The 18,214-nt window shown below is 39.9% G+C and overlaps 1 protein-coding gene across 3 annotated transcripts in view; it reads left to right on the forward strand.

Annotated features, from left to right (window-relative positions):
- The window catches only part of CADPS (calcium dependent secretion activator), a 494,204-nt gene that overhangs the window by 399,414 nt on the left and 76,576 nt on the right, over window positions 1-18,214 (forward strand). For 2 of the 3 annotated variants that reach the window (XM_009200417.4, XM_009200406.4), the window contains 3 exons: window positions 8,779-8,925; window positions 12,216-12,371; window positions 16,259-16,406. In XM_009200417.4, the coding sequence (XP_009198681.3) occupies window positions 8,779-8,925; window positions 12,216-12,371; window positions 16,259-16,406 (451 nt within the window). The remainder of the gene's footprint in view (window positions 1-8,778; window positions 8,926-12,215; window positions 12,372-16,258; window positions 16,407-18,214) is intronic. The other variant, XM_009200423.4, reaches the window with a different exon arrangement.

The raw sequence follows: 18,214 nt of genomic DNA on the forward strand, positions 1-18,214 counted from the left end.
GTGCTTTTTTTTTAAATGGGACATATACCCTGCAGGATAAATTATGGGAAATCTTGTGGGTTGCAAGTTTGTCAATTTCCACAAATGCTTGGCAAATTTTAGGTCTTATTTGAAAATGTTTGGCAGGCTTGGTGCCATCTCCATTCCCCAGATGGGAAGAGGGCTTGACTTGAGGCTCCAGAGGGTCAGTCTCAGACTCCCCTTTCTGAAAAACTAGAGACTCCTATATGGAGAGTTTGGTGGTTATGGTTTGATGGTTTGAAAAGCTCCAGTAAAGCCTAGTGTTGGATTTGCCCTATTAGTTTCCTTCCTTTTTTTTTTTTTTAAGGAAATCATTTTGTTCATGCTAGTCTTTTACATCTTTGGGATGCAGCAAACAGTATAGAGTAAAGTAGAGGGATGTTACAAGCACATTTTAGGAACTCCAGAACAAATATTCATGAGGCCTTTCCTCAGTTTGGAAGCGTTGACTTGTAGCCTATTTTAAGGCAGTTTTCTGAACTGAGACCCTCCTCTAATGTTACACTGTATAAGGCTCTCACTGATAAATTGATGCAAAATAGGCTTTTCTGCCCCTCTTCCACATCTGAGCCACAAGATAAGTTTCCCTATTGAGAGGAGGTTAATAACCAGTAGCTCTTCCTTTGTGAATACCAAGAAATTTAAATTTTAGTTTGTTATTCTTCAGTTTATAACAGTCTCTGAATATGGCCCTACTGACTTTTAACTCATGAGGATAGAACTGGGTCCCTTGATGGAAAGTTATTAATGAGAGACTCTATTTTTTTTTTAATGTTCAATACAATCAAGACAGTTGTGCTGGAGAATAGCTATTAAGAGGAAAAGGTTAAAATGAGTAAAATTTACATTTTAAAATAACAGTGGTCTTGAAATAACATTTACTTACTTGCATTTAAATACAGAGACTACTACTAGTAACACATGGAAGAGAACGATTGGTATCCTTCACTATTCCTTCAAGAGCCCTAGGTTTAGTGCCCCGTCTTCCATTTACTAGCCAGAAGTCAAGGGTTCAAATCGCTATGAACTTGTTTGCTCCCCTGCAAAACTGAAGTTTTCAAAATGTACCTATCCGGTGTCTGAGAATTGTCGTAAAACCTTGTGATAATGTCACTAAGTCATTTTATAATCTGTTTAATTTCTTAAAAGTCAAACACGGCCGGGTGCAGTGACTCATGCCTGTAATCCTAGCACTTTGGGAGGCCAAGGTGGGCGGATCACAAGGCCAGGAGATGGAGATCATCCTGGCTAATACGTTGAAACCCTGTCTCTACTAAAAATACAAAAAATTAGCCGGGTGTGGTGGCAGGCACCTGTAGTCCCAGCTACTCGGGAGGCTGAGGCAGGAGAATGGAGCGAACCCAGGAGTTGGAGGTTGCGGTGAGCCAAGATCACTCCACTGCACTCCAGCCTGGGTGACAGAGCGAGACTCCATCTCAGGAAAAAAAAAAAAAAAAAAAGAAAGATAAAAAGTTAAACACAGGAATGCTACTTCTTTGGGGGCATTAAATATTCTTAATACTATCAGAAATAAAGATAGATTCAAAATCATCTTCATACCTGCAAGTCTTAGTCTAGGAATGCTTTCTTGGGAATTTTTTTACCAATTAAAAAAATAAAATTTGAACCCTTGCATGGGCAATTTAAAGGTCTGCAAATTGTGAATAAAGAAATAATAGTTGTGAATAATAACCTGAGAATTATGCAGATATGTGTGTGTTTTTTAGTAGCTTTTTGCTATCCAAAATTGTGCTGTTAGTGAATATGATTGTGGTTTGTTCAATTCATGCTAAATAGTATATGCCTTTCAGAGTACGTGGAGATCTTTTAAAGTGCCAACTAAGGGCTGGGTGTGGTGGTTCACACTTGTAATCCCAACACTTTGTGGGGCCAAGGCGAGAGGATCACTTGAGGCCAGGAGTTCAAGACCAGCCTGGGCAACGTAACCAGACTTCATCTCTACAAAATAAAAAAAAGTAGCCAGGCATGGTGGCGCAGCATGTAGTCCAAGCTACTCAGGAGGTTGAGGTGGGAGGATTGCTCGAGCCCAGGAGTTCAAGGTTGCAGTGAGCCATGATCCTGCCACTGGACTCCAGCCTGGGGTGATAGAGTGAGACCCTATTTGTATTTTTACAAAAACAAACAAAAAAAAAAACAAAAACAAAAAATAAAAAAAACAAAAACAAACAAACGAAAACAGTGCTAACTAAAATATAGACTACCACACACATTGTATCAGCCGATTTTTAAACAGAGTATGAATGCCATGGGACAGCTTTGCAGAATGGAATAAAACGGAGTGTAAAAAAGAGCTTGGAGACATGCTGTGTGCTAAGAGGAGTGAGTCTCTCTATGCTTCCTACGATGTGAATAGAAATAAAATGTGAACTTCCATCTGACTACTTATTGGTGGGTTGATGAAGAAGCAGATTCGTTTCTCTTCTTGGATTTTTTTTCCAAGTGAAGAATGATCTTTTTGGCATACTTCTCATCAAGCTCACCCCAAAACAAGAAACTAACTTAGGTAAATAGATTTAGTTTGCTCAGTGTTTTCCATTTTTGCCACATAATCTTCCAATACACACATACATACACACACAGATCCTTTCTTTCAAACAATTGTTATCCTCAAATAGTTCTGTTCTTCTACTTTTCAAAATTTATAAGCACCTGGTTATAAGTAAAATGAGAAATGCATTATGATGTTTACTTCAAAATAACTAGCATTCAAAATACTGAAGAAAAATAGCAATCTGACAAGAAAATACTACTGATGTATTGAGTTTGCTAAAAAGGGAATTAAAAATATTCTTTATCCTTCAGATTTGCTTATTTCAAAATATGGCCCTGTAAAAGAAAATAGAGATATCATCATTTAAGCTTGTTACAATTGAGGTTATTTAAGATGAATAACAAAAACAACAACAACAAAAATAATTGAAGTTATTTGATGGAAAGGGTAAAATGGCTGAGTCCTATGGCAGCCTTTCCCTAAAAAGACAGTCTTCCACCTCTTCAAAAAGAGAAAAGGGAGGCTACATCTCTGTTTCCATTGAGCCAGACACAGTCATGGTTAGAATCTCTATGAATTGGTGGAAAATGTCATCTCATTGCTTCTAACCACAGGTGAAGATAGTCAGCTTCTCAAAGACAGTCCCAAGTTGTCAATAAAATCTGGAGCCCATGGCCCTCTCATTGGTTTCCACCTGGACATGTAGTAGGGTCACCACTCACAGTTGGGCAGGTTGCTCACAATCCTTCTGGCAGCTGTGAATAAGAGGTTTGGGTCCTAATGAGAAATGGACATTTCCATCAACTCTTCAGTGTTAGCTCATTGGTAATAAGCCATGGTGGCCTTCAGTATGAAAGAAAACCCAGAAAGCAACTCATTCAAAGTCTTACCGAGTCTAGTACCTCCGCCACCCTTGCCTACTACCTTTTCCCTGACAGATGGTCACTCAATCTTTACTTAAACACCTCCAAGCATGGGGAATCCTTGGCTACATGGTTGTCCACTTCAGGTTAGGACTGCCCTGAGGTAAGAGCAAGGACTTAACTCTGGACGTGGGGTTCAGAAACCAGACCAAATTGAGAACTAGTAAAACAAGGATGGGGCAAAAGTGGCTTTCCATAAGACATGCCCACCAGTGTGCCATGTCAGTTTACCATTGCCATGGAGTTACCGCTCATTTCCATGTCAATGACCTGATGACCCAGATGTTCCTACCCTTTGCCTAGAAATATCTTACATAAACCTCTCCTTAATCTACATGTAATTAACAGCATGTGTAAATATGACTACACAACTGCCCTGAGCTGCTACTCTAAGCACACTGCCTGTGGGAAAGCCCTACTCTGCAGGAGCAGTCACAGCACTGTAATACCACTGGAGTTTTTACACTACCACTTCAATAATATCAGCTCACCCTTGAATTCTCTCCTGGGTGAAGCCAAGAACCCTCATGGGCTAAGCACTACCTTGGGGCTTACTTGCCCTGCATCAGCTCTGAATGGTAGAATTAAACACTGCTTCTTAATATATGCACACTGTAAAATCCAAGATTCTCATTTCTCAAAATGCACTTTCTCACTCTGCCTCAGATATGCATACAAAAAGTATTTTTAAATGTCACTTTCCAAATAGTCATAGATGTCAATATCTTTTTTTTTTTTTTTTGAGACGGAGTCTCACTCTGTCGCCCAGGCTGGAGTGCAGTGGCGCTATCTCGGCTCACTGAAAGCTCCACCTCCCAGGTTCAAGCGATTCTCCTGCCTCAGCCTCCCGAGTAGCTGGGACTACAGGTGCCCGCCACCATGCCTGGCTAATTTTTTGTATTTTTAGTGGAGACGGGGTTTCACCATGTTAGCTAGGATGGTCTCGATCTCCTGACCTCGTGATCCACCAGCCTTGACCTACCAAAGTGCTGGGATTGCAGGCGTGAGCCACCACACCCGGCCATCAATATCTTTTTTGAAAATAAGTTTTATTGTATATATTTAAGATATAAAACATAATGCCATAAGAGACATATGTAGTAAAATTGTTACTATGGTGAAACATATTAGCATATCAATCATCTTACTGATAATAAACAATCAGACCAAAGACACCTTAGCAATATGCAGGTGGCCTGGTGTCAAATAGACAAGTAATGTACTTGGTGTCAGATCTCACGATTCTGCCAATAATTTGCTGGGTGATCTTGGGCCACCAAGTTTTCTGGGTTGAGATGCTCCCTCAGTTCACCTCCCTGAGGTTCAGTGTCCTACTTTGTCAAACAAGGACTTTGAATAACCAAAGCTTTTCCAAAGCTAACATTCCTGAAAATATCACTCTCCATATTCAGACACATATACACATTTGATTATCATTGCCTCCCTAATACCTACAACAAGGCCTGGAACATAACAGGTACTCAATAAATGTTTGTTGATTAATTGCCATATTTGTTAAAGAACCCACACAGGCTGAAAATTATAAGGATGTAATGGGAAAACTATGGGGATGTTTCCCCAGATGAGGGTCTCAATCTAGCTGGGCCTGAGCAACTTACACACAAGAAAAATGACTTTATGAAATGTCAAAATTATGAAAAAAGAAAAATGACTTTATTTGCCAATGTACAAATTTACAAATACCATAAGGAAAAGTTATGAGGACACAAGAGTAGAGGAGAATCAATTTCCACTAAGGGGTCATGGAAAACATAGCTTGAGGGCAAGATTTCAAAAGGGGTAGGAATGCTGGGAAAGAGGATGTCCAAAGGTAGAAATACGAGGGAGGCAGAGCATGCAAACGCTGAGTTTTTGCCAGCATGGATTATAACAAAGGCAAGCCATAAAGTTGGAGAGATGTTTGGGAGATTCTAAAGTCCCATGAAGTCTGAAATTTTTTTCTGTAGGTGATACATTCTCAATGGGGGCTTTACAGCCCATAAATTGGTGAAAATTGACTCGGGCGAGAGGGCGGGGCTTAAAAACATCTTACTCTTTTTACATATAAAGCACAGATCTACATATAGTACATAAACAGATATTCTATATATCTGTGGTATTAAATTTTCATGGAGAAGGAAGTTGTGAGGCAGGATGATAATGAGTAAAAGATTGTAAAATACTGCTCTAGATTCTAGGAAGATATTAGAGAGTGCTCCTGCCCCAAAGCAGGCATTGGACCTAAAAACAAATACTGACAGAGGCTTCAGTCCTCAGAGCACTAAGAAAAGACAAGATGTACTGCATATATGCATGCAACAACTGATTCATAAAAGTAGAAGGCATTTCGTGTCTTAAACCCAACCCAATCCGTAAATCTAAAGTCGAAATCTTTGAGAAAGACACAACAACATCCCTTCTGCATGGAGTCAGTGTCTTGATTAGAATAAATTCTAGAAGCAGGAATGACTTCACCTCCACTCATTTCCATCCATAGAAGTGATGAGACATGCACACATCTGTGACATTCATCTATGTAAGAATGAGTAGATGAGAATGTTTCTAAACCATCCACGGATGGGCACTTTGGCCTAAATGGAAGCTATTCTTTTTCAAGAGTCCCCAAAACGAATGAAAGAGTGTAAATTTTAATGCATATAAGTTGTTAGGATTGCAATTCATACTCCTTGTACTATCCAGAGATATCCAATTATGATTCTCTCAGAGATGCATGACTAACTTGTTTTAAGGTAGCTGCTAAAAGAGCCCTCTTTAAAGTAATAATTCATTATAGTCATCAGCAGTTCCAGGAGCCTCATTGGAACTAAGTGCTACTTGAAAATTCCCCCTTTTCACATGTATATTAGTAAAATATTATGCTTAGAATTACCTCCTTGATTATTTACGTTAATATCCAAATGAAGTATTAGTAACACTAGTAATACACTACATTATTTTTCTAAGAGCAGAAATATCAAGCATGTTTCATCCTTTTGAAAGTAGAGCATTATAAAATGTCACATGAAGGAAATGTTTCTATGAGTCCAGTGCAGTAGTCCAGCTGAAATGTCATATTTTACAAATACAATATGTTTTGATTAATAGAAGTTTTTTTTTTTATTTTCATGTGCAAAATGAAGCTCGCTTCTAATTTGTGTACCCGCCACCCGCTAATATGTTTAAATTAAATTGCTTTTGCATACGTTTGTATGTTATTCACTCCTAGCTACTTTTAATTTGCTCAGAATTGACATTTTAACTTTCCAGGCTGCCATCTCTAAGATCTTCTAATTCCTTGATCATTATTCAGTGTGTGTATCATTTAATGATCACATTTGCTTATATAGGCTTACACATGTCTCAGTGGAAATCGCCAACGGTTTTGTTACATGGCAGTGTTTAAGACTGAGAGCCACCAGGGACTGAATTCAAAGGCAAATTCCCCAGTTAAACAGAGACACATAAAAGGAAAAGTTCCATTTTCCCTTCTATTTAATAGTCATATAGTTAATCTTTTCTTGACCATTCCCACAAGAGCACCCTTTAGTTTCAAGTAGAGTTGTATAATTGGCTTTCCCAAAACGTGAGGTGTAAAGGACGAATCTATGAGACACCTGTTTTGATTACAGAAGAGAATTCCAGGTAGACAATTTCGCATTCTAGGTTTTTCAGTCTATGAGCCAGAGCTATATTGCCATTGTGAAAGAACAATTTGTTTCTAGAGGGAGACAGGCGTTCAGGTGATCTTCAAGGTCCAGAATTTCTGACCTAGCAGAAGGCATGTACCCACCCCCACTCCCCCACCCCCCAACTTCCCCATTCCCCAACTCCCACACTCCCCTACTCCCCTACTCCCCCACTTCCCCACCCAAGCAAGCCCAGAGGCAGCTCCAGCTCTTGCAGGAGTCCTGTTAGTCAAACACAGCTTGCCCAGGGCAGAGCTGCTTTGGCAAAACTTGCTCTTCTCCTGCAAGATCCAAAAAGAGAACCTCAAGTCCTTTGCCAAAGTGCTGTCAACTTCACTTAAACAGGAAGGCTCCTCTCAGATGCAGAGTTAGGCTGGGCTCTACCGTGCCAGTGACTTTGGCTGGATGGAACACCCTTAAAATGCCACTACTGAGACACACGGTGCCAGCCTGTGGAGCCGTGTATGACACAGTCCTTCCAAAGAAATACAGTTGATTCAAATTGGGGGTTTTGTTTTGTTTTATTTTCTCCCTCTACTTTCAAAACCATCCATCTCTCTTCCATCACATCAGTTGATCCATCTTTGTCCAAAAACAAAAGGCTGATATGAGGTAATATTTTTAACTTTTTAGTCACTTTTAACTTATTTTAACTTTTTACAGAAAAATACACAACTTGATTAATTTTCACAAATTGAACACACACCCATGTAAGCTATCACACAGATCAAAAAGCAGAACCTCTGCAGAAGTCCCTGTCATGCCTTCTCCCAGTCCCTGTCCCACTTCCAAGGGTAACTGTTATGATATAAAGCCACAGTTTACATCCACTTTTGGTCAAAGAGTCTAATACAAGAGCTGAATTGGGGATTGTTTTCATTTCCTTGGTTTCTGTTTCTGTGTATAAACATTTCTGCATTTTTATTGAACTTAGTTTGGGAGAGACAGTTTCTATTTTCTTTAAATGTTCTATAAAATTATTCAAATCTGATCCTTCTTCTTGATACAATTTTGTAATTTCACCATCAACTGACACTTCATTGCCCATATACCTGTCTTTAGAAGTAGCAGTTGGAAAGAGTTTGGTTTCTGTACATCACCATTATATGTGTCTCCATGTGGGTGAACTTCCTACTCTATTTGATATCTAATGTCTGATTGAGAAATATGCCTCCATCAACAATAATTTGTTTTAAAAATAAGAAAATTGAAGCGCTCCACCATTTCTATCAATCCCAGTGACTTCACAGCAACCCCAGCCCCAGCCACACCAAGAATTCCAGGAACTTCAAGTTCTTAGCATGAGAAAAGTTCTAGACTCTTATGGCAATGGATATGGAAACCAAAGGCCCCTCCCAAAGGCATGTGATCATTGTGTATGGGTGCTCCGCAACTGTCCGCACTTTTAAGTCACTGTGTGGTTAATTTTTTTTTCCATTAACTTTTGTCATTTCTCTGGATACAGAGTCACACCACAGCTTCCCATCTGTAAGCTGCTTTCTGAAGTGTGTCGCTTGAGTTTTTGCTGTTGTCTTGCTCTGGACTTGGTCAATTTATTTACAATTGTCGTGTGCTTCTGCCACATCTGCATTGTCACTGTGATGGTATTTTTTCTTTCTGTCTGTTTCTTCCACAGGAGTTTAACCAGTAACCTACCCAATGTGAACCTACCCAATGTGAACCTTCCCAAAGTACCAAATCTACCAGTTAACATCCCTCTAGGCATCCCACAAATGCCTACTTTTTCGGCACCGTCATGGATGGCTGCTATATATGATGCGGAGTGTGTATTCAGTTCACATTAGATCTCATTTAAATTTAAGTGATCTTGGCATGGATATGTATTGTTTATTTCTATACATCCTATATAACAGAGATGGAGATGGATAATTAGACATATTTTGCTGATCATATAGAGACAATATTGTTTATTTCTGGCATACATCATGTTTGTAAGATGTTTGCTATATATACAGCACTAACAATTTGTCTTACGCCCACTGAATGCTGGAGGACTATGTTTCACTTCCTGAATTCTTTTGCAAAAGGATTCTACCCTTTTTGGCAGGTGACATGACTTTAGGAGCTAGACATCCAAAAATAGTGGAGGAAACCTCTTTGATGGGCTGGCCAGTCATCTGTGGCCTGATCCAAATCTAAGAAGGAAGCACACCTACCTAGAATCTGGGGTGTTTTTTTTTTAAAATAAAAATAAAAAATTCCTAGAGAATGTTTAAACCATAAAGCATATTTCTGGTGTCAGCAAATGGCAGGATATAGTAACAGTATGTTCAGGGCTAAATGAAAATTTCTGAATGGATCAAGCCTTAGTCATGTAAATGTTATGTAAAACATATATTATGTACTTTCCAAGGTCACAATACAATATGGTGCTTTGAGATCTAGGTAATGAGAAGTTCAATAATTCTCTAAACACAAGATTCAAACAACAAATAATTAAATTTTTGGTAGCCATATCATCTGATATACTCATCCACATGAATGTCAGAGTTGCATGGGCAACTTCTTGAAAGCCGGCAGTTTGGGCGAGTGAGGGTTGAGAAGCCATTTCTTCTAGCTTCGGAAATGAATCTTCTGTGCTTTTTTGGTTAGCAAGAAGATCGAGCACCCCTAAATTCTACCTCAGGGAAATTAGAACCACGTGCATAATTTAATAAGTGAAACAAGGGTTAGCGATTCTGTACCCTTCTTTGATCCTTTTCTTAGACCACAGCTAATTATAGGCCAGATAAGCTTTTTCTTGAAAGAATAAATTGGCACATTTTCAAAGGGAAGTGTTATTATCAAAGGAATAAAAAATGGTCTGAAACTGGCAGTGATGTTTTGAAATCTCAGAATCACATTCATCAAGACGGCCCTCAGCATTTTTATTTTTGCAGTAATCCAGGTGGAGGACAGACTATTAAAATGACTGCTCTATCTGGCTCCTCCAAAACTGCCTAATATTTTTACAACCTACAATTGCTCACAAGTTCACAATGAAATCTATGGTCAATGTGTCTGATTCTCTTTTAAAGGCAAATTAAAACCTCCAAAAATTTATATCTGAAAAAAAAAATCCATAAAAGAACACAAATCATATTCATGCTAAGATGACTATATGAAAAAATTAGATTAGGTAGTATCTGTGAAAAATTTAAAAATATCAGAAAGCTTCTCTTATCTTCCTCTGTGCATGCTCTGTGACATTGTTTTTGAAAAGATATGAATCAAGACATTGTAATAAAGCAGATAATGGTCTCCGTTCAATTAATTAAGGCATGAGTGGGAACACATTTTGGTAACTGCTCAGCAATCAAAATAATCTTGGTGCTATTGCCTTAACATTAACAGTTTATCTTAAAAATAAAAAGAAAATATTCTTTTCCTCATGTCAAAACTTAATAATAAGCTCTTCAAAGAAAAAAAAAACCCTACAAGAATTTTTTGAAACTCTGAAACCAGATGGGTGTCAAAATGTTGTTGTAATAAATACCAATTATTGCATTCATATGTACTTAATGATTTAAAACATACAACCATGCAGTTCCAAAACGGGGCTTAGACTAGACAAAGTTGGGGTTTCTTTTTCCCAAACATAGGTTGGGGTAGGGGGAAGGCTGAACTTTCACAGAGAAACAACACATTCCCCCACTTTTGAACAATGCTTACGGCAGTATCTGAAAAGAAGGCGTGGATTCTCAATCACCCACCAGGAAATGCCTGATTCTATATCTTTTCATAATTCCAGTTTCTTCCTTTGCCACCTTTCATTTTAAGGGCGTGTTGATATGTTACCTGCTCCTTCGTGTCAGATACATCTACGTACTGACCTCAGACTGGTCTGTCCTTGAAAACTACCCTGTTGGTCCAGGCCGTAGGCTCCCTCTCAGCATGTTTGGGCGTGTGCCCCCTCCCCGCCCTGCAGTAGCTGTGTATGCATTTATGCACTAGCTATATTTCTCTCTGAAGCATTAATTCAATGCAGCTGGCATCTGTCACAATAGAAACACCCACTCTCATCTGTTTCTATAGACGATGTCAGAACAAGTGGTAATGCATGGTGTGTTGGACATTTTATAAATTACTGTGTTAGCATTAGTGGTATGCGAGGAAGTGGGTGGGGGGAAGGACACCCCTCAGAGCTCCAAATGGGATTGTTACAAAAGAGACAGCCAGCCAGAGAAGGGCAGGAGGGTGAGAGATGGAGCATTTCTCATACACAGGCTTTTTGTAGATGCCCAAGGTAAAAGTTTCTTAGACGTCATCGTACAGAAAGGCATCAAGACCAATATCCCCAACTGCACACAGGACTGGGTAAGATGGTGCAACGGTAAAAGAGCTCAGGTTTTGAGCCCCAAAGCATTGACAATATCACTTGTCCACTAACTTCCCCTGCCCCAACTCACCTCATCCTGGTGAGGACCCTGCCTATGCAATGGGCTGGTCTATGAAAATTGGAACAGTAACCAAACTAATCTAGAATTTTGGAATCAAGGTATCCAGGTGTACCCCTCTTGATCTGAGTCACCCTAATTTCTTTCCAGCTCTTCAAGAGAGAAAGCAGGTCCTCGCTCACCACTTTGTTAGCACTGTCCTTTGAAAACGAAAAGTCTTGTGCAATTTCCAAGAGGCCTCCACTCTGGAGGGGAGCTGGGAAAATGCATGAAACCCTGAATTTTAATAACTGCATGTTGCCATGTAGTTATTATCTGTTGAGACTTATTTCTCCCCCTGGTTCGTGGCCTTCATCTGAATCATCACATGTGTTAATGTGGTTGTTAAAAGAAGGCTGATTTTTACCATACACCATTCTCCTGGTTGTTACGGGGCAACACCTTCCCCAGACTTCTCACTGGTCTGGGGTAATTGGCTGAGCAAAGCGCACTAAGTCATGTATGGTAAAACTCAAAATCTGCCGGTGGAGACTCGCCCCCGCCTTCACCGCCAACACACGTTGTTTTGTATGTTGAAGCTGCTGTTTGCCTTCTAGCCCTCAGTTGTCTCTGTGTTCGTTTTTGTAGAGCCTGAGGCCATTGGGTGACTCTCATTTTCTAATTTTTATCCTGCCAGTAATGGGTCAGGCACCTCAGAAGATCTGTTTTGGAAACTTGACGCCCTTCAGACCTTCATTCGGGACTTGCACTGGCCTGAAGAAGAGTTTGGAAAGCACCTGGAACAACGGCTGAAGTTGATGGCAAGTGACATGATCGAATCTTGTGTCAAAAGGTAAGCATAGGTGGCTGGACAGGTTCTGCACGCCTTCCCCACCATACACAGACTCAGGGAAGGGTAGATGGCTGCTGTTTGGATTGGCTGTAATTTGAAACTAATTGGAGAAGGTGATTGCTTGTCAAAGTCAGCTGGAATAGTGGCTGTCAACGTCTAACTTCCATTCACCTGCCCTCCGTCTGTCCCAAACCCAAAAATAATCTGGCTGCCGATTTTTTCATTGTTGTTGGCTTTAAGAGGAAGAGATCCTGTCCATTCTTGTTTGTATCCCTGATATCTAGCAGTGTCTGGCACAAAATACTTACCTAGTAAGTATTTGTTAAACGTATGAATGTGTGCCTGAGTGGATAATTAGAAGGGAAAGAAAGAAGAATATGCCATGGAACTGGCATAGCCAGGATAGGTAGCAGAAATCTAATGGTTTTCTAACCATGTGGATAGGGCCTCAGCATCGTCATTCACTCTATATATAAAAGATGAGCATATATGTGGGCCACCTTGTAGCTGTCTTGTTGAAAATCTAGCTGGATTTCAACAGGGAGTCATGAGACGTTGAACATGACATTTTGCCTGCACACAGATTCCCTGTTTTGTCACTGTGGCTTTTAGGACTAGGGTAGGAATGCTGCACTTGAAGTTCCCAGGCAGACTGTTCTGAGAAGGTGAGGGAAAAAAAATGAGGACAGTATTCGTCCATTCAGCAAACATCATTTGAGCTCCTACCATATGCCAGGGACAGGACTAAGTTCTTGGCATACAATGAATAATGAGAGACTGCATCCCTTTCCTCATGGAGTGTCTCTATATTAAATATAGAAATAAAATTCCACTGATGTGACATCATCATCATCACCCTGTCTACCCCCAGATACACATCCAAGTTCCTTTTCTAGTTCATAACTGTTCCATTATTTTTCCTCATTCAAAAAAAAATAGATCGCAAGCAGCACAGGCTACTCCAAATCTCCAGATGTTGTGTAGCTTCGTTGATGGATCAGTTGTGGGTGTTGGGGGCTGGGTTTGCCTGGAAGTTCTTTGAATTTATTATTTCCTATCTTGGAAGAGGAAAGGTGAGGTAATATCATCAGAACTGGAAACCAAAAAAGCAAAAGAACAATACAATCCCAGGTAGGTGAACAGCGTCTCAGCAGGAATTGAGAAAGGAACTATGCACTAATGGAGAATCTGGGCAGGTGTTTGAGGCCACTTCCAGAAGCTTAAAGTTGTAGTGATCCAGATTTTTTAGAATTGTTCTTTTATTCTCACTCTTAGAACTGAAGGCAGGCTTACTTCTCAAACTCAAGGTCAAAATATTTCCTTAGGGTCTTGAATTCCATGATTTCCTAGATAGTCTATATCAGTTTTAGGAAAAGCAATGTTTTTCCAATGGCCAAACCATTCCATAAAAAACTTTTTGAGTGATCTGTCCTAGGGGTGAAATGCTTTACAGTAAAGGTTTATCAGTTCCTAAACTGTGCACTTAATTGTACAGAAAAAGATGTGTGTCCTTCACTGAGAAGCCAGTCTCCTGGGTAGGGAGCAAAAAATGGGAAGATGCTCACAGAAAATGGAAAGATATGAGGATGTCACAGGTGGATAGGGACTCTTATCCCTTACCATGCTATAATCATATCTTCATGGTTCAGACACCTAAAGAGGGTGAGCTGCACAGAGCCAGCGAGTGGATCTTGTTCATTTGGCATTCCTCACCTCCCCCGGTCTCAGCACCATGCTTGGCACACAGTAGCTGTTAAGCAACCTTTTACTGACAGAAGTTGCTCCACTGCACATGGATGGCTGGCCTGGACACTTAAATTTCCTAATGTCCTTTTTAAATCAGCTCAAAAGCAGACAAGAGCAAAAATGGGTGGAAATATCCCCAGGCCTACAGATTCAGAGGACAGAGCATGGAGGATTCTTGGATGTTTTAATACATAGAATGTACATTAGAAGAGCCTAGAATCATTGTTTTCCTCAGTAGAACAGATTCTATAACCCTTGTTCTAGGCCAACATAGTAAGGACATTATTTTGTAGGTATGAATATGCAATGCCAAAAAGTCAATAAGGCACTCCTCATGTTTCAGTGCTCCAGAAATTTAATTCATCAATTTGACAGACATTTGCAGTCTCCAGTCTGGTCTATATCAGGTTACTTGTGCTGAACACAAAACAAGGCATGCTGTCTTTTGCCCTCAAGCAGTCAGTTGAGTTAAATGACTTCTCCTTTTCTGGCTTTTTGGTCCTATAGAGCCCTCTCAGTCATATTAATTTTGCATTCAGCTTCCTCTTTTCACAGCCCTGCACTCCAAGGGCTATGAACAGTTCTCCTGTGAAAACTGAAGACGATTACTTCATTGGAAGGGAGCAATTTAGCATTTCCATTTCTCAAATTGGGCCGGAACTGGCACACAAGCCTCAGAAGATCAGCACAGGGACCTGTCCAACTCAGTCCTCATCAGGCCTCCTTTTCACAAAACCGGCAAATGATGTATTTTCAGTGTAGCTTAAAATGATCATCATGATTAGAAAGCTACTTCAGTGCACTGAGTCTTCAGAAGCCAAGATACATTTATCTTTAACATGATCATATAATATATAGGGGTGTTTTAAGGGTTTGGGTTTTTTAGGTTTTTTTTTTTTTTCTTAAGAACTGGGCTCCCAACCTTAGAAATTATACTTGGCTTCCCTGCATGCACTCAGGGTGTGTTAGCAAGCTGGCATACTTTCCTGAGCTAACTAGCTGTGTGGTCCTCCTATGCACTGTTAGAAAACTGCTACAAATTCCTCTTAAAGCAATGCTTTCCTGGTGGCTGTATGATCTCCAGAACTTGACAGCGAACAATGCTAAAAAGATGCATCAGACAAATAGGGCTTTAATAAAGCCATTTACTAACCAGGTGCTTTTCTTTAAAGACATTTGATGATATCACTCACTTCCCTGAAACCTTTCAAAATATAACTAGGCCCCTTTTACAATGCTGATGTCAAGGATAAGATCTCACACCTGTATTAGCAGCTGGCCATGTAGGGCTAGGCTTTTTCTATGAGTTGTTAGCACATTGCTGAGATCATAATTTGACCAATGTCAGGATTATGTTACATTCAGATTCCATCATCACACAATTCTTGAATTTGTATATGTGTATTAAGCATAATTTTAAATCATAAAATAATGTATTTTATTGCAAAATAATGCATTGACATTGAAAACAAAACATGATGGAAGTTCCCCAATACCATGTCTCCTAATTTCACACCCCTCCTCAAAGGTAGCGGTCTTTAACAGCTTGGTGTATTTCCTTTTCATGTTCTTTAACAAGGAAGAAAAATTTTTTAGTCTTTAAAGCAATGTAATAAACTGGCTGGATTTTAAATTTTTGTCTCTTTCAAAACCAGAAACGGGAAAATAAAAACCCACAGCAATAAACGTCATTTAAGATTTTTTTCTCCACCACGAGGTTTTGAAAATTAAAAACTGCTTTGATTTTTTGTTTGTTTTGTTTTATTAATGAAGTAATTCAAGGTAGGCAGTTGCCAACGTGAGAGAACTTACATATGCTATACTGCTATAATCGAGTTTTTGTGAATTCATTCATTCTCCTGCAATTAAGGTTCTCCATAGCATGTAAACTATAGACAGAAATACGCCAAGCTACAGGTGTTCCGTGTACTGCCGAGAAAAGAAGGGTGTGCATGGCTGTCTCCATGAATAGGCCTTCCTTAGTTGGGAAAGTCATTTAAAAGGGAACACATGTGAAGTCATTGTTGACTGAAACTGATTACAGCCTTCAATTTTCTTTTTCACTGACCTCTCAGAAAATATCTCCTCCACCTGCTGCCATCTGAACGCTGAATTGGTCTTTTCCTACTTTGTTTTAATAGAACCAGGATTGCATTTGAAGTTAAGCTGCAAAAAACCAGTCGATCAACAGATTTTCGAGTCCCACAGTCAATATGCACCATGTTTAATGTTATGGTTGATGCCAAAGCTCAATCAACAAAACTTTGCAGCATGGAAATGGGCCAAGAGGTAAAAAAAAAAAAAAAAAAATACAGATTTTTTTTTTCCCTCTTCATTGATCATGTAGAAGAAAACTTCACAAATTCCTTCCATCTACCCTAGTCTGCTAGTTTAAGAAATACACTCTAACATTTGTGGATTAAGCCATGGATGAGTGTTCAGTATCTGTTTGTCAAGTAGATTTCTAAGGCATGTGCTGATGAGAATGTCAGTCACTTGGAAGTGATTCTTGGCTGGAGTTGGGGTGGCCATAAAGTTCCCTCTAAGCTAAATGAAGTTTGACGACCTTATTTATTAGGCTGGTGTCTCCAACAGATCTGTGTTTGCCAGAATGAAAGTCATTTTCACATTTGAAGTGCATTTTATCACTTTGAACATCTGGACAGCAAGAGAGCCTTTTCTTGCATCAAACAACTTCCAGGATGTATAATGTTAGATCACCCTGCTACCCAATCCCCAGCCAGCAGGTTTTGAATTTCCAAAAAAAAAAAAAAAATTTGCAGACTTTCAATTTTGCTTAGACTGAATTGATCGTGAATCTTTCCTGACCAAAAGTTTAGTCCTTTGCTAAGTTTGCATTTCCAAAGCAGTATTTAAAATGTAAAGGAGAAGGAAACAGCAACTTGGGCTTGATTAAAGACTATCATGATCATTTTTCTCTGATGGCCTTAAGCCAGCTAGATATTCATATACCAATTTAGAATTAATTCAGAAGCATTTCTGGCAACTCTATGTTGTTGCCAATTGGCATAAATTGCTCCTAAATCAGATCTTTCGATACCAGCCTTACATGTTCAGAATTTTTACTAAATTATATTTGCTCCTTATTCGTTATTTATTTTCTCTTTCGGCACCTTCCATTTTTAAATGTGGGTTGGTGGTATTCTCTTCCTGGCAAGATCATCTTCAACCTTGTTTCCCCTACAAGTCAGTTTCCTCAGCCCCCACCCGCACCCTGGTTAACTCTGTTCCCGACTGATTTTCTTGTCGAGGACCTTTCCCTGGGGGTTATGTTCTAGGCACTGGAGTCAAATTCAGGGTGCACTTGGTTCTCTGTCCCAGCATCATGTGCTCGTGTGAATGATCTGGGGCAGTGGTTCTCATATTTCAGTGTACATTGAACTCATCCAGAGAGCATCTGAACACCCAGATCAGTGAGTCTCACCCAAGAGTTTCAGATAGGTCTGGGGTGTGGTCTAAGGATTGGCATTTCTGACAAGTTCCCTGGCGATGCTGATGCTGCTGGCTGCTCCAGAGACCACACTATGAGAACCACTGATCTGGATACTCAGTATGTAAACCTGACGTCAGGGGAAGAACTCAGGTAGGAAAGATGGCCCCCTTGGGGAAGACCTGGGTTCGGTGTTCAGAAACCTAGATTCTTCCCCTGGCTGAGCTGAAAGCTGGAGTTTGACAAATTACTCAACCTCTTTGGGCCTCAGTTTCCTCATCTGTAAAATGATAGCACTATTCTAGTTTTATTCAGGCTGTTTTTAGTGGCACAATCTGTTTTTCAAACCAAACCAAGAAGGCCAGCATGTAACACACAAGTACAGCTGCTCTGGATGGAGAGGGGAGGAGGGAGCCTAGAGTCCAAGCTGCCAGGTTGCCCTCTGCTCTGCACCTCTTCACTGCCCACCACCCACCTGAGCTGCTCTGGAATATTTAAACAATCTCTTAGGCTTCATAGAGCCCACTTTAAAGGCCCTGTTTTTGGTGATCTCAAAAGTTCATTGAGATCCCTTTGAGTTCATATTTTCCAGAATCCTGTTCCTCCTTAATTTTTCTCCCCTTGGAGCTACTATTTTTTAAATTGA

The sequence above is a fragment of the Papio anubis genome, chromosome 2 (genome assembly GCF_008728515.1).
Source record: "Papio anubis isolate 15944 chromosome 2, Panubis1.0, whole genome shotgun sequence".
NCBI classification, from domain to species: Eukaryota; Metazoa; Chordata; class Mammalia; order Primates; family Cercopithecidae; genus Papio; species Papio anubis.